At 38.3% G+C, this 21,951-nt stretch overlaps 1 protein-coding gene across 1 annotated transcript; it reads left to right on the plus strand.

The window, feature by feature from the left end:
* nt5c2b (5'-nucleotidase, cytosolic IIb) lies at nt 1–21,437 on the plus strand. The gene is made up of 18 exons (XM_080880348.1): nt 1–214; nt 1,726–1,845; nt 6,511–6,584; nt 12,770–12,887; nt 13,202–13,297; nt 13,417–13,508; nt 14,304–14,361; nt 14,967–15,060; nt 16,259–16,312; nt 16,462–16,545; nt 16,767–16,808; nt 16,930–17,037; nt 17,615–17,681; nt 17,792–17,962; nt 18,251–18,302; nt 18,626–18,686; nt 18,983–19,159; nt 19,345–21,437. The coding sequence occupies exons 2-18, from the start codon at nt 1,745–1,747 to the stop codon at nt 19,579–19,581; spliced, it is 1,686 nt and encodes a 561-aa protein (XP_080736474.1). The 5' UTR covers nt 1–214; nt 1,726–1,744; the 3' UTR covers nt 19,582–21,437.
* The last annotated feature ends 514 nt before the right edge of the window (nt 21,438–21,951 follow it).

Consider the following 21,951-nt stretch of genomic DNA (forward strand, 5'->3'; position numbering starts at 1 on the left):
ATGTCTCATAACAGCAGCTGGCAGCAGAGAGCGAGACAGCAGGGAGCAGGCAGGGCACGGACAGCTATTACATACCTGGCTTTGCAGAGTACTCGTCACCGCTTCGCCCACAGCTTTCTGTCAGAATATACACTTTTTCCTGCGACTTGCACGCAGCTCAAGGCGCATGCTCAGAGTAACCGACGGCGCATTTGTTTTATTCAGGAACTCAGAGGTGAGTACAGTAACGCCAACCGCAGCTGAACAAAGTGAAATCTGCTCCCACAGTTTCAAGTCTTCGTGTTTTTGTGTCAAAGCCAGCTAACGCGTTAGCTGTGCCTGGACCACCTCTGGCTGCCCTTCGCATCAATGTCAGATAAAGAAGAGCTGGACGGAGGCGGTTTGAGCGGAGTGTTAGCTAGCCCCGTAGTCCGGTGGTAAATAACGGGATGTTGTTCGGTAACCCCGCGAACGAGATGTTCTAGCTTGTCGAGATACTTTTACATTAGGTTCAGAGAATCTGTGAGTATTCACCGTTGTTTTCTCTGACTGCGGAGTTAAAGAAAGAGCTGGCGTGATTTCTTCGCCAAAAACAAGTGACAGTTAGCTTCACCCGCTGTACAGTTGCAGTACTCGTTGATCCACGCTCTCTCTCCAAGACTGAGCATAGGAAACAAAGCCTGCTCTAAGTTATGTTTGCTTTTCAGCTGCTGTCTGCAGTACTGTTGAGTTGACCAGGTTTTCGTAATGCTTAGCTGTGGATTTTTGCAAGCCAGAGCTTCCTTCTGACCCCATAGGACCCATTTCACAACATGGGCAATTAAGATAGAGCTAAGAAAGCAAACAAGCTGTAAAATAACAAAAAAGTGATTTGTCTACCAGTTGTGTCCATACTTGTTTTTAAATACGAACAGTTAAAATAAGGTTTCAGATGAAATCAGCTGAAGCTTTTGTTTTGTGTTCTGTGAAGCTGCACACTGATTGCAGTGGTTTTTGTTTGTTTTTTATGTCTGTGGCCCTGTTGACAGTTCTTTGCCTCAGCATGTGATTCTCATTTGCTTTTGTGCTGGCACTAAGAAGAAGAAAGCTGATCTCTACCCTTCCTTCCTGCAGCCTCTCCAGCAACAGTACAGGAATGACAGCATGTCAGCATAAGAGGAAAAAAACACACAACACTGGCCTTTTAAGCTAAAAGACAAAACCAGAAACTAGGCTTGCATTCCACTGGAGCATAAATCCACAAGACTTCCCATATGTCTCTTTTTTTAGGTCTCAGCTTTTTTGCTTGCAATCTGATGTTATAACCAAATAAGGACCCATTCATATTCTGACTACCATGATCCCCATGTTAAACTGTATCACATGTCTTTGTTTTATCTCTCATTTTAATCTGGCTTGAACTTTTACATACAGTAGGTCCTCACCCTCCACTGTGTAATCTAATCCTAGTTTGATAATTACACAGGAAACACCATAATTAGGCGATGATAACCAAACTATCAGGATATTGGTTTGGCTCCTTCCAAGTTTTAAACCACTCAATTTCTACAGGTTGGAACTTGATTAGCTCATCCACATAATCCCATTTCTAAAGTCTAAAGGACAAAGTGTGATTGAATTATATTTCTATTCACCACAGACTTTGCTGCTTCTAATGGGGGTTTTTCCCTCTTTTGTTGTCTGATCAACACGGATATTCAGCAACTTACATTTAGGCCTTCTGTGTCTCTTTCTTCTTGTCTCTAGAGACTGAACAGTTAGAAAGATGACCACTTCATGGAGTGACAGACTGCAGAACTATGCAGACTTGCCCGCCAACATGGACGGCCTTACAATGAAGAAGTACAGGAGGGAGCCCTACCACAGGTATGAAACATCCACAAGGGACACACTGACATTTCACAGCATAGATTAAGCAGCCAGACAGAGACTACTGTGGAAAAAACAAATAAAACTCCTGGACTGATGATTTTGAATTATGAATAGAAATGAAAGTAAATGAATGATAGTTTTCAGGAAGATTTGAGCATTTGTAATTTGGGGCTGTCAGCGCAACATAAAGAATATACTGCTTGTAATATAAGGATTAATAGTGCTCATAATTCAGCTTTCATTCAGAGGTTAAATCTGCAGGTAATAATAAAATATTGTGGACGTCCATTCTGTAATATGAAAACTAATAATATGCAGTTTCTGTTTGTTAAAATGATGGATTGTATGGCCACCCACCACAGAGGCGTTTACAGAATGAATTGCATAGTTATATACAGAACCACAAAGGAATCCAGGGCCGCTCTGTGATACAGACATCAGGACACTAAAGAAACTACCATTATTAATTTCGGACAGCTTATATTTGTGTTTTTTGTTTCCTTTTTATTTCCAATTTGTCATCAGCGAGTAGTCAAAGAAATTGAGTTAAATTTCCTTTGTTTCACGAGTGTGTTTGTTTGTTTCAGCTTAGCTTTTATTGCTTGGAAATGTTTAGTTTAGTTTTGTTTTATTTTTCTCAGTTTCAGTGTTAGTTCTAGTCTTTGGTTATTATAATGTAGGTCTGCTTTTAAAGGACAAATTTATAAAGTTCAGATCAGTTATTACAATACAGGATTTGACTCACAGCTATGTACATGTGCCTCATACTTAATGTGTTTAGGAATTTGAAACTAAAACTAAAGGTATTGCCTCTGTGTCTTTATTTTGTAATGATGTTTTTCTCTTTAGTAAGAAACATTGTTTCTTTAAGGTTTTTTTTTAATGTATTTGGGGTTTTTTGTATTTCCGTTAAGAATTGATTGATTGACTAATTTATTTTTTACACCAACAGTAACATATAGTTATTTTAAGTAACTATAACAACGATAACTCAAATCATGACTTAACCAGTTGAGTTGTGTTGGGTGGTCTTTGGATTCCCCAACAGTTTATGACAGTAGCTTGTTACTATTTATTTCACCATGGCAAAGCATGTCATACATTTTAAAAATATACTAAAGTGCGTTTCTTAGATTTTACATTGTGTATCACTTATTGTCATTATAACAGAGTGACTGACTAATCTGTGATTATATCTGTGATTATCCTGTTAGCGTGCTGTGTTTTCCAGTTTAATTCCCGTCTTATTTTACTTGTAGTCTGCCATTGGTGCTCAGCATGTACTAGGCTATGTCTCTTTGTCACTTCGACTGTGAAGCAGGCTGTGCTGCCTTAGATGTTTCATAGAATTGATTGTGACTGGGGTGTGGTCTTTGTAGCTGTTATGCAAAATTTTTCACTCATGAAACATCAGCAGAATGACAAGACCCACGGGCTAAATGGACGACTCGAGATCCAGATATGCTCAGCATAATAAACATGTAGTTGGTTTTGCAGGGATTTTATGGCTTTGACTTTATAGTAAGTAGCTTTATTGACCATTAATATATCTTTTCACTTATAAACATCCTTGTTCCTTTACCTGCTTGTAGTAAAGTCCGTTCAGTTATACTGACATAATCAGGGGTTTATTCCCTGTCAGAGCAATAAAATGAGTGTTTCTTTTCAATGTTTAACTCTAAGGCATGTTTACAATGGGTACTGCTTTTCTTCCATGCTATTATATAATATGCAGTGCTCACAAGGTTTATGAAACCATCACTCATTTGTTTGTTCTGCATGTGCTGCTGGGGAATAAATCAACCAGTTCATGAACCAGCAAAGGGTTACACATGCAGTGCTAAGTGAAAGTTCAAAGGTGCTCTTTGAAACAATGTGACAGAAGTTCTTGGTCAGTGAAATCATTACTGATTTAAGCGTGACCTTTTGTTTATCTTACAGACTCACAAAGGCCTTTCCAAAAAAAGTAAGAGCTCAGCCGAAACAGTGCACTCTGTGTATATCACATTGCAGGGGGCTGATGGCTCTGCCCAGTGCAGATAAACGTTCGAGTCACTGTCTGCATGAGATTAAAGCGCAGTGGAAAAAATCTGGCTGATTGTTCTTCAGCTGCGCTCAGATGGAGTAAAAGTTATTAAGGGATTCACTTGTAGGTGCTATTTGAAGCAATACTGATGTCAGCAGGGCCAAAGTCAAGGCTGACTACAGTAATTGATCTTAGGAGGGGCACGCTTTATCATTTATGGCCGTTCTTTACTACCCCTCCCACAGGCATCTGGCAAGAGGTTACATCATAATGGCACCAGCAAAACAGAAATAGAAAAGATTTAAACATTAAATCCTTTGTTCATCCCTGCGAAATGTTGACTGTATTTGTTTTGGCTGATGAGGAGCACATCCTATTTTGATGAGCCAGTGTTAAATGTTAAATGTCAAAATAAGGCCATAATAGGCTCATTTTTTATAAGCAACTAAATATATAAAATAAATATAGATGATCAAATTTGATATAGCATTTTGATATTTGAGTACACGTTTTTCAAGTTTAAAAGGTCGTTAACCTGAATTTGCAAATCAGGTTTTTTTTTTTTTGGTTTTTTTTACAGGTGATCAGTTTGAGATTCAGTAGCGCTTAATTTCATCTACAAAATTTATTTATTTGTAAGAAAGGATTTACATTAAAAAAAGAAAGAAAGTAAAAAGTACTATTAACTTTGTTAACAGTTACAGCATAAACATATTTAATTAAATTTTTATTTGAATAAAGAAGTCTAAGGATATTTGAAGAGGTAATTTTCTGTTGAAAATCACAACTGGCAGTTTTCACGGCCACAAAAATGAATTTAAAAAATAACCAGTAGTTGTAGGCCAACGACAAATGTGTATATTCAACCAGATGTGAGTAATGGGAAGCAGCTGTAGCTTGTGGCACTGGCGTGCTTGATTCTACCCGACTTGTGATTGTTCTAGATGTCTTTGAGGGCCCACAAACATCATGGTTCACAACAACCCTGACTGACAGCACACAACAACAGAGAATGACGCAGAATGGCCACAATCATTTTTGCAACAAGTCAGAAAATTTCTGAATGGCAAGACAGCAAAGAGAGAGAGGGAGGGGGGCTTTGTTTGTGGGTCCACTGTTGCCCTGCGTTGCTGGAGCAGTGTCAGACCACCGGAGAGTCAAACCGAGGTTTAATTTCACACAGAATGCATTGCCAGTCGTGTCGTGGACTTTGCTCTAAATGGGAACTTGTTCACTATGGAGCCGCTGCCAGGTATTTCACAACTGATTTAGACGTTGGTGAAGATAAATAGACCATTGTCACAGAAAAATGAGAAGATTAGATGCCTTGCAGTTTTAGACTTGTGTATCAGTTCACCCTTGTTTTTAATTTAGTGTCATTCTTGATTTTTCTGTTGGTCTGATACATATTTCGGTTCTTGTATGATTAAATATTGACTTGTATAGAATTTCAACTATGTCACAGCTGTAGAAGATAAGTTATATAGGTCTGTGCTAGCAGTCAGAGTTACGCAGACAGTGTGTGGCTGTATTTTCTGTGTCTACGAAGCGCTGGTTTTCATCGTGGCCACTTTATATTAAAGTATTTTAAGATATTATCAGAACTAATTATGTGTATTAATTTACTATTATCGTTAAGGAACACGCCAGCAAGTAGATCTCATAAAATACGCTCTAGAGAAACAAACAACTTGTAATAATGAAAGTATCAAAGAACCATCATCCTCGCATGGTATTTCCAGTACATACAAAGATGAAGTGATCTGAAATGGATATTTAGTTCTCATTTTCATTACAGCACCTAAAATGTAGTTAATTATGTGTTATATATTGGTGTTTAATAAGGCTGAAATGACTTGGTAAGCTCTTCTTAAGTACTTGTCATAAGCTGCCTTTTGGCTTCTTAAGGCTCTGTACCTAACACAATAACAGAATTTATTCTTTTACACTGTGTGGTAATTGCCAAATTTGGAGTAGTAGTAGTAGTGGTAGTAACTTCATCTTTTTTTTCTGACCTTTAGATTAGACACTCAAGGACACCCAACAGTAAACAAGATTTGTCCATGTTAGAACTTATCATATTTTCATTTTATGATTTATGTGGATAGAATAATTTGAAGTAATGAGACTGTACAGAAAATCTGAAAGAATAGGGCTATAGCTATCAGTCAAATCTATAAATCACCTATATCATTGTTTATTTGGTGTAGTCTTTTTTTTTTTTTTTTTTTTTGGCAAACAAACTCAAACTGCAAGCTCATAGAGGTGACACCGAGGTTTGTAATCATAACTGTACAAAAGAATGCAAAAATAAGAGTTACACTCTTATTTTTGTGTTTTTTACATTTGCTTTATGTATTTTTCTAGATTTGATTTTCACAGTTATTTTAACACCTCAGTCTATGCATGCACAGTGAAATGCACTGAGTCTAAATTACCTGACTTGATAAAATGTAAATCTATAGATGTACCTTTTGATAAAATTTAAAAGTTGTACTTGGAAGAAAAAATGATAGTTGTTGGATATGTATATGTGGGATAACATTCTTCTTTTTCTCACTTGGGGCAACTGCTATGAGTCATAATTTGTTGCGGATGATTACATAAAATTTACAAAAACCTTTTCCCCCCAGAATCTTTGTCAACAGAAGCTTGGCAATGGAGAAGATTAAGTGCTTTGGCTTTGATATGGATTACACTTTAGCAGGTAAGCTAAATACACAGTCACACAATCAATTACAATCAGTCATAATCAGATCAGAGTTTGGATAATCAGTTAACTAATGAAGTGAGTGATTGGAGGGAAAAAAATGCCTATTTATCATTTGAAAAAGAGATTTCACAGTACTATGCAGTCCTATTATAACAAATTATACCCTAAATGGTTCCTGGACTTAAGACTGTAAATAGCGTCCAGGTGCTAATCGGATACAGTTGATTAATTGATCATCAGCAAGTGGGACCACCTCTGTAAAAGCAGACGTTTTGGCAGTTTTCTGGATTGAACAATTGACATGTGTTATCACAATGCCACAGTTTTCCCAGGAGAGGACCCCACAAATTTACCCCAAGTTCTGACAATGGAAAGAAAATTTTAAAACCAAATTAAAAAAAAACAAACCCCAAAAACCCAAACAAACAGAAAATCAACACAAGACTTCTAGAACAATGACATTTGAACAGATGACACCAAAGTGGAGCTCTTTGACTATAATGCACAGTTTGAATACCAAGTACAGCATATCAGCACAAACACTTTATACCAACTGTCAAGAACAGTAGTGAAGAGGTGATAATTTGGGGGGTTTTGTTTGTTTGTTTTTTGCAACTGTAGGACCTGGTTACCATGCAGTCACTGAGCTGACCATGAACTACTCTGTATACCTGAGTCAAAGATGATGCTATCTGTTAGACAGCTAAAGCATGGCCGAAACTGGGTCATGCAAGAGGACAATGATCCCAAGCATACCATTAACTCTACAACATAACAGCTGAAAAGAAAAGACCCAATGACAAAGTCACAGTCAGATTATAATTATTTTTATGATTTTGATCTTTTTTTATTTTTACTTCTTTTTAATTCTAAATTTGCCAGTTTTTAAGAGACGTTTGTTATATACGGTCCAAAAGTGTTTTAGATTTAATAAACAATCGATCAATTTATTGATCTAATGAATCAGCACTTTTTAGGGTTTTGGTATGCAGGCCAAGTTGGCTGGAGTGTTGTATAGCACATTCTCAGTTTACATGGCTCGTCTGTGCTGTCATCAACAATACAATCTTGTCAAAATGACCATTCCTATCTTGATAAACGTTATGTAATGAATCTATAAAAGTGTCTTGCAGTGGCATTGGTTGAAAGGGAAACCAACTTTGTGGTTGTCACGTTAAATTTAGATTTTGAGAGCGCATTTATTTATGTGCCTTTAGAAGCTGAAAAAAACTCCCTAGCTGTTAAATGTGCTGTGACCTCATGTTTGGTGTAGATGTTGAAGTCTATAGTATCCCTTTCTTTTCAGCTCTATATTTGGGTACCCTACCATTGCCCCTGAACCACAGCTTGTTGTTCATAAAGTATTATTTAGGTCAATGATAGTGATACACTGAGTATGCCATAACACTAGGATAACGAAATGTTAAGCCAGCAGTAGCTCTCTGTAACACAGACTTAATTGTGTATGTTCTTTTTCCTAGTGGCTAGCAACCTGGCTAAAAATATCCTGATTTTTCATGCCACTTTGTTCTGTGACTCAGCTCCAGTTTTCGGTCTCTACACATCTAAAAATAAATCTTCCCTGACTTTGAAAAACAGGTCACGTTTGTTTGTTGAGTTCAGCAATGACGGCTCCCCTGAGAACAAGAGTCACTTGTAGTTCTTCTTTGACTCTGGACCCCTATCACCATTCGGGGTATAAGAGATTTTACAGATGCTCAGCTGTTGACATGACTCTCTTTATGGGAGCTCATAACCAAGTGTTAATGTTTGCTTGAAGGGTGGCTATCGTGTATCTTTGGAGAGTGTTCACATTTTGATCACAGAACTGCTTCCTCAGATTGACTGTTGCTTAATCACATGCAACGCTATGTGATAGAAGGCGGTTTAGATGTGCAGCACGCCTGAAATATGTACATTTCAAATATTACTTGCTTTTTGCGTGCAATGTTTATGGAAAAAGGTAAGGAAGAAAGATTGGGATTATAAAAATAGAGATTTAAAGCAGAAACATAATTTATTTTTTTAAATCACTATGTAAAAACTCAATAATATCTGTCAGGAAATTTTGGTACACATGAACAAATGAAAACACAGATTATAGTTTAGAAAGTATGACAAAACTAAACATCAGTTGCTATTTCAATCTCCACTGTCCACTTCTGATGATGTGAAGATGTTGCCTACAGTGCTGCTCCTACAGAGATGAGGGGCTCCTGTCTCAGCTTGTAGATAAGTTGGCAAGAATCTGTAAGATTTGAAGATATTTTGCTATTTTAAGCTAGCAGTTCTCAAATATGTACTCTTTGCATAACAAGCGCGGTGGCTGAGTGTAACATATTGGGAGTGGATTGGAGCAGTTGTCAACATGATTAAAGAGTTGTGTTTTTTATTGAGTTCACAGCCTTCATTGTGGCATGTCTATGGTGTGTCGAGTGTTTCCAAACAGAGAAAGAAAGTCTAAAACTCAGAGAAACCAAGAGCAGTTTTTCAGTAATTCTTTTCGCAGTCATTAAGCATTTTGAAAAAATAGTGGGTTTTGGGGAAAACCCTTAAGTTAATTGAACGTATGCAAAACCTAATGTAATGATTTTGCTTATCTTCGGAGATTGTGTGAGGCTTTGGGTGAATTTTAAACACAGTCCCTGTCAACTGTAATCAGTTTGGCATATATCACACTGTGCAAAGACTACTATTGTGTGTATTCAGCATATATTGCAGTTCTGCATAGTGAATTTAAGCTGAAGATAACGGTCATATTATAAAACGTTTTAATAAGTTAACTTTTTCTTTACTTTGGTATGCGATTGTGATTGAAGCAGGAAATGCACTCCATGTCCTGATTCATGAAGATAATTCTCTCTGTTTTTCTGGATTAATCCTTGTGTTTACAGTGACATACTAAAATACCTTAAAAAGCTCAGAAAAATCACATCTTATGTATCGAATAAAAAAGGTAAAGTTTGGAAAGGAAATATTGCTAGGAATGCGAAGGAAAAAAACTATTAAGGTGCCTTTAAAGTTCTTGTGACCTTGGTTTCAGATGTCAAAGCATTTTTGATACATTTAAATGTATTCAAGAAAGAAGCAACAATCTAATCCATTCATAAAGCTTGCTGTGTAATCAAATTTCACTATGCCAGCAACAGGGGAATTCCATTTTAATTCAGATATTGAGAAATTACGATTGGTTCTTGGAGACCTCACCATCGCCTGTTACTAGCTGTGCTCCTGTTATCCCTTTCAAGCGTTTGAGAAGAGCACAGACTATAAAAGAAATGCAATGTAAACGAACTAATTAACCAAAAATTAAAGTATTTGTGTTCATATGACTGTCTATAGCTCTTGGAATAAAGACGGTCAAAGAAAATGTGATTTCAGGGCTTGTTTTTAATATCAGCATAAGTATTTTAGATTGTTATAGACAATTTCATAATGCATTGTCGTCATGCATCAGTGTAATGACGTACAGTGACTTCCAGAATGAGACATTTTGTGCAATTTTTCTCAACACGAGGATAAGAAGAGGTGAAAAGTTTGTTCTATTCTAAAGCTTTAGTGCAAACAAATTGCAAATATCATACATTTCGTAAGACTTTGTAAACTGAATTAGCAATGTTGAGACAACATTGCGTCATCTGTTCTTCTGCTCCTAAAGGGAACACGTAACACCCTGCAGAAAGTTGCTCAAACACAGTTTTAGGCCCAGATTGCAGTGAGAGATACAAGCAGGTTTGTCCTAGTTTTCTCACAGACTTTTGGCTGGAATGTGTGCCCCTGAGGCAATGTTTAAGCTTTCTAATTTTTCCCACAATATGCTTCATAGTGTTGCAAATTTGTCACAGAGGCCTACATTTCCACTTTATTCTGTGAAAATATTAAGACACAAGTTAAATTATTGCTGTGTGAAATGGGTCAGATAGAGTCTCCTTGTACGACACACTATATCTGATTTGGAGATAAGGGTCTATCAGCAGAAGGGCTTTCTGCTGGTTGTTTATCTTGTATGCAAGAGGTCTACGTTACATCTAGGCCTGTGGTGGCCTGGCCTATAAACTCTGGAGACATACGTTGCTGCTCAGCAGTGGGAGTATAATTATCTGGCATCAGTCCCATTGGGGATAAAAAGGGAAACAGATCTCTGAAGTTCCCACCACAGGGGGAGAGAGTCAAGGACACAGCAAACAACAATAACCCAACTTCCTGTTTACAAAAAATGCAGTAAACATGAGCATCTCAGCTGTCTCATTTACTAAAACATGCAGCTTTATGTTGCATTATGTAGTCTTGGGTGTGGCTTTCATGAAATACAGTTCTACGATAGTCTATCAACAGTTCACAGTTCGAAGATTTGATGTAAAGGGCTTTTAACATAAAATACCTAACCATAGTTCATTCCAAACTTAACTCTGGCTGGTGCACTTTCATTAAACAGTAACATTATGGACAAAATGACATTTTAAGCCAATTACTGGGGGAACTTTAGTAGCTTTTGACCTAATATTAACTTTGTGTAGTAGGGAGTTTTAGCTGTCCCATAGGTTTTAAAATTGTCTAGAATAATTATTATATATCAAACCATTTTCCTGATTCAGTTTTCCAGCCTGACAAACTCGTAATGAGATTTGATTTATTCTGTTTTATGTGTGGGATGTACTAATTTCCAAAAGACAACATGTAAAGAGAGACTCCCAGTGACCTCAAGTGAAGAGGGTGACATAGGGGAAACAGGTTTTAAAATAGGCTTCTTTGTAGCAACTCATGAGGAATATTACAAGTAAGCAAAGAGGAGGGGGGAATGCAGTTATATTGGTGTATGCTGCTGCTGCTCTGGGCAGAGGGCCCAAACCCTGTTTACTGGGAGAACACAGCAGGGGGTGAACTACAAGAGGTTACGTGATTAAAATGCAGAAACTGCCTCATGCAGTTACATCATATGATTGTTGGGGTTTTCTTTGTTTTCTTTGCATTATTGTAGGGTCTTTACTTTACAATATAAAGCGCCTTGAGGCGACTATTGTTGTGATTTGGCGCTGTTTAAATGAAATTGGATTGAATTCATGCTTACAGAGTAAAGGTGTCAACAAAAGAACAGAGCTTTACTGAACCCAGGCTTTTCCTGTACTTCTCTGTGTACTTATCATCTCTCTGTATAACCCAGGACTTGTGTATACACACACGTTTTCCAGAGTAGGACACAGATGTTTTCCTGCTTGACCTACAGTGCTGTTCCCTCCAACTAACTCTTCTCTAAGTATCATCAGCCAATATGTCATACCCTTGAGGGGCCTTCCACCACCCCACTGGGGGTGTAGAAAGCAAGCATTAACACCAGTGCATTCTCTGTTTTATATTTATAACATCTGACATATTCTTTCCCCCTGTCAGAAAGCATTTTAATCCTCTGCCAGTCTTTTTTTAGCCTTGCATCACTGTATGTTTTAATTTCCAGAGCCCACTCCTGTCTCACTTTTCGTTTAGCCTGGGGTAAATATCTACCACTGGCAGTGACGGGTTAGGGGCTCGTCAGTTGGGCTCATTAAAGCCACTGCTTAACATCAAGTGATTTTTCATTTGCCCGCCCGATCCTCTTTCTTTGTGGATTTACATGCAGAACATCCTGGTCTGTGTTGGTAGCCAGGACTGAGAAGGGCATTGGGTGTGAGGGGATGTTCCAGTAGAGTGAAAACATGTTGTTGACAAAATACAGACAAGATGATCTCAAATGGATAAGGTGGCCTTTGAAAACTCAAACTTATTTGTTGTGTAACTTGAGTAAGTGCAACAAAATGCATATCACCTCATTAACCATTGTTTGCCATCGAATCACCCCACAGGCTATGCTTCTGGGGTTTTTAAATACAACATTGTTTGTATAATTTTGAGTCAGGTTTTCAGATCGATACCATTTCAGTACAGCATCACTGTCAATATTAAAGTAGTTATCTTACAAAAGGTAATAAATACAAATTCAAATAAACAGGGGAAAAAGTTTTTAAACATCTGATTTAAAATCTGTTATATTGATAACCAATCATTTGTTTGATTCTATATGTATGTATTTATAAAATATTAACTACTTTCATGTAACATTTCACAGTTTTTAAAGTGTCTACAGGACACTTTTATGGGCAGCTGGCATTATTTACTAAACTAATGTGCATGTGTTTCCTTTGTAGTGTATAAGTCACCTGAATATGAATCATTAGGCTTTGAGCTGACAGTGGAACGGCTAGTGTCCATCGGTTATCCTCAGGAGCTCCTGAGCTTCGTCTATGACCCATCATTTCCCACCAGGTGAGACCAATCCCATCTCTCTGCACAGACATCATGAGGCTGATCGTGGCCATCAGATTATTGACCAACTGCTGTTTCTGTTGCCTAATCTCTAAACTTTGTAGTCCAGATAACCTTTTAGCTGAGATATCTATCTTAGCCAAGTAATAGTATGAAAAACCCCATCACCTGTGCAAAGTTCAGTGTCACTGTATTTATTTTGTAGTAAAAGATAACAAGTGACAGGAGTTTAAGTGCCAAGATTGTTAGAAAGTTAGAAAGGCTGTTTTACTCGTGCATTGCAAAATCATGCATCCCTCTGCTCCTTTTTTCAGAGGCCTTGTGTTTGATACCATGTATGGAAACTTGTTGAAGGTTGATGCTTACGGTAATATCCTGGTCTGTGTCCATGGATTCAACTTCCTGCGAGGGTAGGTATTTTCAACATTCCCCCTCAAAATGCACAGATCTCTGCATACAAGCAAGCATCATAAATATAAACATTTGATAAAACATTTTATTCCCTTTTGTGCTTTTTTGCTTTTTCCAGCCCAGAGATCCGTGAACGGTACCCCAACAAGTTTATCCAGAGAGATGATACAGAGCGTTTCTATATCCTCAACACCCTCTTCAATCTGCCAGGTGGGTTCAAGTTCAAGCTTATTGTAGCCATTTCAACAAAACAACTGATAGGAATTGTTATGGTGTGCTCACATATAAAACAAGACACATTCCACAACACACAGCACCGCACAACGTGATACAAAATACAAGTGCATATAACAGATCAGCCCATAGTAGCTCAGTGTATCTACCTTTAAAGTGATTTTTAGTGCAACAGGATATAGTCCAGATTGCAGAAGGGAACACTCCATAGTGCAAGTAGTACAGTTAATATTGCAAATGCATGATACATACATACACATTTTACTGCCCAATGCATTTCGATTATATGAGCACAAGCTGATGTAGGTAAAGTGAATTAATAAGAGCTTCAATGCATCTTCAAGAGCCTAATAGCTTGGAGTTAAGTATTATCCCTAAATATGTTCAGCTAGTAATGGTTTTGCCCAATGGGAAAAGAATGGAAAAGGTCATGTTAAGGGAGGATTGGTCATGGATGATGCTTCTGGCCTTGCTGGTGATTCTGGCGGCTTAGTGTGAAGCTATATAAAATGGATCATACCTTACAGACTGCCTCTCTATTTCCTTAGCTGCTAAATAAAGTCAAGTCTCTGGTGGGCTTAACAATAAGACCAGTGTTTAAGTCCGATGATAAAAATTGGCGTATTGCGGTGGTGGTGGTGGGAAGAACTTTCCCATACAGAAGAATGGGATGAATGTGTACAACAGAATCTAAATCTGGAAGGCTGGGGCGGCAAATAATTTCACTGAGGTTCTTGACATTATCTTCCAATCTTCCTGTTTCCTTCACAGAGACCTACCTTTTTGCTTGCCTTGTGGATTTCTTCACCAACTGTGATAGATATGACAGGTAAGAAAACCTTTCTCTGCTTTATCTGGCCTGCAACAAGTTTCTGGGCGCCGCATGATGAGACCATGACAGTTGCAAGCCACAAAGGGTCAAGAGCAAGCCCTAACGCATGGGAGGGTTCAGGTGTCTCAGCTGCTAATCTCGTCTAATTCTATTGTTAATCCAATGGGAGTTCAGTCAAATAACCCTTCGTTTCGATTACAATTACTATATCTATTAATCTGTTCTACCAATTGTGAAAAAGTATGGATTCTTATCAAATTCAGATAGGAATAAAAACAATTACTAACTATTTGCAGAGAATGAAATCCTGATATAACAACAAGATAATCCTCTGACTGTTAAAGTAAGGAGATTTAATGGCCTGTAATTTTTTTTTGAGAATGTAATCTGGAATGGTTGCATGTCCTTTGTCCTCTGAAACCTGGTTGTTGGTCTTTTAGGGGGAGAATGTTTTCCTGTTTGGCTGGGGACCCCTCCAACAAGGGAAGGCTATCCCATTTAAAAGCAAACAAAAAACAAATGTCATGTTTTTGAAAACCTTCTATAAAACTATGGCCTGTCCGACGGCTGTGTACGTGTGTGTCTTTGCTCCCCTCCCCCAGCTGTGAAACTGGCTTCAAAGATGGCGACCTCTTCATGTCCTTTAAAAGCATGTTCCAGGATGTCCGGGATGCTGTTGACTGGGTCCATTTCAAGGTAAAACACATGCAACCACTAAGATTTAATCTGATTTGTTGGAACTAAAACTAGATCATGTGATGAAATAGAGTGCATAAATTATATCTTGAGGACAAGTTATTATTTGCAAAGAATAATTGAATTGAAATAAACATACTGGCATGTTATATCGTCACAACCTCTCATACTTTTGACATCTCTGTGATACCCCTTCCTCTGTCTTGGTGGAAGTCTTACCTTCCTTATTTATTCTGGCCAAATATAACATAATGTGATAACAGAAGGCAGCCACCAACAAGCCAAGTAAAATTTTCCTCATACGATGTCTGAATCGAGTCTCTTGACAGAATCCAGTTAAGTTTGTAATATTTACTTAAGAACATCAGGATAATGTCTCCCAGTTTTTATCTGATATGTATTTGTGAAGACGACATATACAGGAAATTTTGAGACTGTCTTAATAATAATGCCATTCATCATATCGTTCATATGCAGGCATATATTTTCTGTACACATATGTTTCAGTCTGCACTAACATACTAACACAAATTCACAGTTAAAATTCTGTCAACTATGTCTTCTTATATTCAGTTAAAAAGTACTTATACCTGTTTCCAAAATAAACTGCAGTTAAACCATGCATATTTGTCCTAGACTGTAAACCAATTTTTAAACCTTTGCAAAAAGACAAGTTGTTTACAGAAGAATTAGAGATACTCTTGAAACACTACCACTGATTATGCCACAACTAAACAACACAAGGTCCCAAAGGTTCTGCAGCAGTCGTCACCAATTACTGCTTCCAAACTGCTATTAACCATACAGCTGTACTTTAAAATGTTACTTCACTAGAATGTCTGATCTTTATTGTGTATAGTGATCTTTTCTTTAGAGTTTGACACTAGAAAGCTGTTTTAATTTCGTGTGCTAAAATTGAACATCACCCTGAGCATCCGCTGAAAAGGGAGTGAGTTCAAGATGTGTAAGCATGTTTCAGTGATGTCTTAAAGCTAATGATTAAACTTTTGAAATGTTGCATTATTGCATAATGATAATGGATAGAAAGATTATACCAATGTTAATGCAATTTTAAACAAAGGAGTTAGGTTTACTTGTCATTTTAAGAATTTTTATCAGCGTTTTTGGAAATCCAGCATTATTCACTGATATCTATAGTTATTGATGATTTTGCTAACCCCTTTGTCTCACATTGCAGGGTACGCTGAAGGAGAAGACTGTGGAGAACTTGGAGAAGTATGTGGTGAAAGATGTAAGTAGTTTGTATTCACTGTGAGTGCACTGCTGCAGAGAAAACACACACAGTGTCTCACACTCTTGTAGTCTGTGAAGAGGCTGGTTTGTAAAGATGCTTAGAGCTTCATTCTTTCTCTTTCTTTTCTTCTTCTCTGTTCCCACCAGGGAAAGCTGCCTCTTCTTCTCAGCCGAATGAATGAAGTATCCAAGGTTTTCTTGGCAACCAACAGTGACTACAAATACACTGATGTAAGTGTGTGTGTGTGTGTGTGTGTGTGTGTGTGTAGTTATGGTGGAAACTTACTGATTAGGGAAAACAGTAATGCAATAACAGTGAAAGACTTAGATGCCAGTAAGTTAATGCCGAGATCCTTTTATTAGTTTTCTACCAGTTTGTCGGTAACACGTGTATTAGCTTATGAACAAAGTATGTGTCGCATCAGACTTAGAGACGTTGTGTTGTGTTACAGAAAATCATGACCTATTTGTTCGACTTCCCTCATGGCCCAAAGGTAAAACATATTTTTTCTATTTCTATTTGGTGACGATTTTTTTTTTTTATTATTGTCAAACATAAATGTACATCATGGTTTTATCTTTGTACTCATGTTTGTGTGTTTCCATCCACCCCAGCCTGGCACCCCGCACCGGCCCTGGCAGTCCTACTTTGATCTGATCCTGGTGGATGCCAGGAAACCGCTGTTCTTCGCAGAGGGTACAGTGCTCAGACAAGTGGACACAGTAAGCAAAATCAGAAGAGAGAGTTCTGGCCAGAGAAGACATTATAAGTGAACCCTAGCTGGCATGTGTTATGTTGTGGCTTACAATCTGTCCCTTATTTGCTGTTCAGTCAGGGCTGTTCAGGATTTCTTCGTTTTGTTTTCCAAAAACACACCAGTTGTTTCAAACTGAGGGCCAGCTTACTGAAAACAGTGTAGAGTGCATGAGTGAATTTTTTGTTAGATAGTCGTTCGAGCGTAGTTTGCATTTTTGATTTAGTCACTGGTTCAACCTGGGATCCATTCTAGGGTCGAATTAGACAAAATCTGTATGTCAATTATTTTGGTACATATATATTAATGGGAAGGCAATGATCACAATGATTTAAAACGCATAACATTATGTAAATTTAAGCATGAATTTATGCCAGAAAAACGCAGAGGTAAAGGCCCTAAAAATATGCCATCAGTGCATAAGTAATTAAATGATTGTTCTCAGGAAGATGGAGCAATTGCAGAATGATTCAAAAACAGTCACTCACTTCACTTAGGTTATTCAGACCCACTTTTTAGTGACTTATTTATTTTCTTCATTTCAGACAACAGGACGTCTAAAGATAGGAACCTACACAGGACCACTGCAACATGGGATAGTCTACTCTGGAGGTAAGGCTTTATTTGTTTCATCATTCATTCTTTGAGCTAGGCTTTATTCATCTGTCATTCGTGGACCTTAAGAATGCATACATAGTTGGTAACACGCTACTGTCATTCAGGCTCTTCAGACATTGTGTGTGACTTGCTGGGGGCCAAGGGAAAGGACATAGTATACATCGGGGACCATATTTTTGGAGATATCCTCAAATCCAAGAAACGTCAAGGCTGGAGAACATTCCTGGTTATACCTGAGCTGGCCCAGGAGCTTCACGTGTGGACCGACAAGAGCTGTGAGTCTAGAAAGAACTTGACTCATAATAACACATAGTGTGCAGACATGTGGGAGGGCTAGTTTGACTGCTTGTTTTCTCAGTCTCAGAAAGGACTTGATCTTTAATAGCAATCTGAAATGTAAAATGTTGTGCAAAAACTACATCTATAAGTGCAAAACAAAAACCTGTAAATGATCTCACTCTCAAAGGATACATTCTCAAAACTTCAAATATTTGTACAGCAACTGTACATGCACTCAAATGTGCTGAAGAGAGAGAGATTCACGCTCTCCCTCTGTTTTCCAGCATTATTCGAGGAACTCCAGGGCCTGGATGTTTTCTTGGCAGAACTCTACAAGTAAGAACTGTGACCTTTAGCCTCATTCCCCCCCCCCCCCCCCCCCCCAGGTTCCCATTCTGCTGCTCTTTGCTCTCGGCTGTAACAGTGTCTGTTTGCATACATGTGTGGATACTGCATATTTAACAGAAACCCACAGGGCCAATAGGGTAAAGTCTAAAGTGTCAAAGTGTGCACCTGATAAGCAGGTTCACTGACGTTATTTATAGCCTGGCGCAATTCTCTGTTACGCCACCTCTTTGACTCATCATCTTTCAGGAGGCTGATATCAGTATCCACACCCCCACCCAGTCCTCATCGTTTTTCTCCTGCTTCCTTCTCAGGCATCTGGATAGCAGCAGTAATGAAAGGCCAGATATCAGCACTATCCAGAGGAGAATCAAGGTACACCCTTAATGACCTCTGCTGCTATGACAACAGATGTGCTGCTTATGTGGTTTTAGTGCTGTTTGTTTCATAGAGACTAATCATTAAACCGCCTCATCAAAGAGCCCTTTCAGTCGGTGTTTGTCTCTCATAGGCTATCGGAAAAAGATGCAGATTCAGCTGTTTCACTGAACAAATACGACATCCCAAATAATTTATTAACCGTACTTTCCAGGGTTAATGAATCAGTGTCCCTCTTTTTTTGACGTGATTTTGAAGGCTTACCAGTTTCTCTTTTTCTTCTTGTTTTATAGAAAGTGACACATGACATGGACATGTGCTATGGCATGATGGGTAGCCTGTTCCGCAGTGGCTCCAGACAGACTCTCTTTGCCTCACAAGTGATGCGTTACGCCGACCTGTATGCAGCCTCCTTCATTAACCTGCTGTATTACCCCTTCAGCTACCTCTTCAGAGCGTCACACATATTAGTGAGTATCTGAATGTAAAGTGGGGGAATTGAATGAAACCACGCACCCTTAAGATGCAGACACATTGCCACACTTCACTGATGCACATACTAAAATATTGTCTGTTCTGATCTGTCATTGTTCGTAAAACATTTCAAAGGTTAACTGTGTTCTTGTTGTGTAAAAAATTATTTCTCCTCTTCCAGATGCCCCATGAGTCAACAGTTGAACACACCCACGTGGACATCGACACAGAGTCCCCGCTGGCTACCCGCAACCGCACCCACTGCAGCGACTGCAAAGAGCTAGAGTGCAAGCGCAACCAGCTGACCCGCTCATTCAGCGAGATCAAGCCACCCAACCTGTTCCCTCAGACTCCCCAGGAGATCACTCACTGTCACGATGAGGATGATGATGAGGAGGAGGAAGAAGAAGAAGAGTAATATAATAGGACCTTTAGAGGGGAGCCATGTTCCCGTTCCTGCCTTCTTATCTTTCCTAGTAGAGTCAAGTAGTGATTGCTTTCAAAGCGAGGCAGAGAGGGGAAAACATCTCCAGTGTGCATATGTGTGATCACACACGCTCACACACGTACACATTCTTCAAATTTCTGAGGATAAGTGTAAAGGACCAGTAGCAAGAGAGATCATATGACTGTCAGAAGACTGCATGCTCGGTCCTCTAAACAAAACCTGTATGAGCTTAGTTAAAAAAGAAAACAAACACAAACTTCTTGATTTGTAAATTCATTTGATTTCTGTATAATTCTCCCAGCAGACAGACAGAGCACACACACTCAAACAGACATCACACACCACGTTTCTTTATCTTTTTATACGCTGAGTTTTAAGTCCTGCTGGTGGATCACTTAGTTTTGGTCATGTTTACGGTTTAATCCACCAGGTTTGGACTTTCTACTGTAGTTTGAAGTGTAACACAAACTGACAGAATATGCACATTGCAGTCACGGCGTAAGTGCCGAAAAATCAGTGCAGACATTAAACATTTTTATATGCAACATGGGAACAACATTCAATTTTTTTTTTTATCCATTTTGTTTTATTTGCTTGCCCTTATAGAGCTGTAACTTGTATGTAAGAGTATTTCTGTGTGTGTTTCTGTCACGGTAGACTCATTCAGACTTTAGCATCCTGAGTGACGGTAAGCAAAGAAGATGTTGGACAAAACTGAAGCACAAGCTCGCACCACTCGATACCCAGATGAATATCTTCTTTGACTTGTTTGGAGTTTGGTTAGGCGTACACAAGTGAGGCTATTGAATTGATGCTTTGTTACCAAGCAACAAAGAGGACAGAGTATCTATATTTTATCCTTAGTCTCTATGACTACCCCGAAACACAGTACTGTTTCTATAAATACCTGTAAGGTAAATGAGATGAGCTAATCGTTCAACACCATGAGCGGGCTGTTATGCAGTATTTGTCAGCTTGATTGTTTTGGAAGTATAACGTAAGTTTTTCATTTATCAGATTTTTCTTTTTTTCTTTTTTGGTAAGGGGGGTGTACAGTACAAGGTCTTCAAGTTTGTTATTTTGCGAAGTGTGTAAAAAAAGGAAAGAGCATGAAAGTGGATTCGGCATGTAATGAAAGTAGTGTTTTCGACAAAAAACTTAATTGAAAAGGTCTAATGAGTTTTAGCTGATTTTTATCCACAGGTCCAGTATTATCATGCCATTCATAGGATGAAATATGAACTGTGTTTACAGTATTTTGCTAGCGGGCTTCTTAACACTACTATGTGTTGTAGATCGTGTTCACAGGTCAGAAATGAGTGAAGTGCTCCAACATTAAATGCTTGATTTTGCATTTGCTCTGATCGTTGCAACAAAATACAAGCTTGTTAAACTTAAAGCTCCTGAAAACTTATTCTAAAACACCTTACACACTTCGTCTTATACGACTTCTATTACGCTACAGTCGGACTAGGAAAAACTGCATAATATGATGTGGCACGACCAAAATGATTGTGACCGTGTGCAATTAACTTCCAAATTGTTGCCTTTGAAATGATTTCTTCAATTATGGAAATTATGTCTGCGACCAGTCACAGTCAGTTGCCCTCTTCAAAGTGTGTTTTGTGTTAAGATGGCGATAAAATAGCAAAATGAGTCAACATGTTATCAGTTTGCAACAGCAAAATGGGGTCAGTCTGTCTTTGACGTTATGGTGATGAATTTGCAAAATCACAAATCTGTTGCAAATTTGTTTTCTGTTTACATACGCAGAAATTCATATTAACTACTTGCATTCAGAGTCCAGTCAGAGCCTCATAGAAATTCAGAAATTCTTCCACAAATGGTGGCATAGTTGCTGCTGGATAGCGATTGAACTGCAAAATGACATAAGCGCTCTGCAACCTTGCCTGTTTTATGGGAATTTAACCAGAATACAACCAGCTGGTAACCAGCTGAGTCGCGTCTTGGAAAGAGATGCGCTCAGATTGATTGCAACATGTTGACTCTAGTTATTTGAATACCTTCAGTCCACGTTGGACCACAAATGTTTGGAGACAGGTTGCATTTATGCAGTCACTGTGTGATTGCTATGAAGCTTGTTATAGACTTCATAGCTTAAATAATTGAAACAACTTGTGTTATGTGGACTTTTCTGCTTAGGTGTTTTGTTTTGTTTTTTTAAATCCTAAATGGAAAAACAATTTTTGAATCAATATCAAAAGTTTTATTTTATTTAATTTTGAAAACTTTGGTTGAGGTGGTTTAGTAGGGGTTATGATAAAAGGAAAATGTGACGATGGAAACAAAACGTGACACTTCTGCTTGAAGTTTGAGCCC

This window comes from Rhamphochromis sp. 'chilingali' (genome assembly GCF_963969265.1).
Source record: "Rhamphochromis sp. 'chilingali' genome assembly, chromosome: 4".
NCBI lineage: Eukaryota > Metazoa > Chordata > Actinopteri > Cichliformes > Cichlidae > Rhamphochromis > Rhamphochromis sp. 'chilingali'.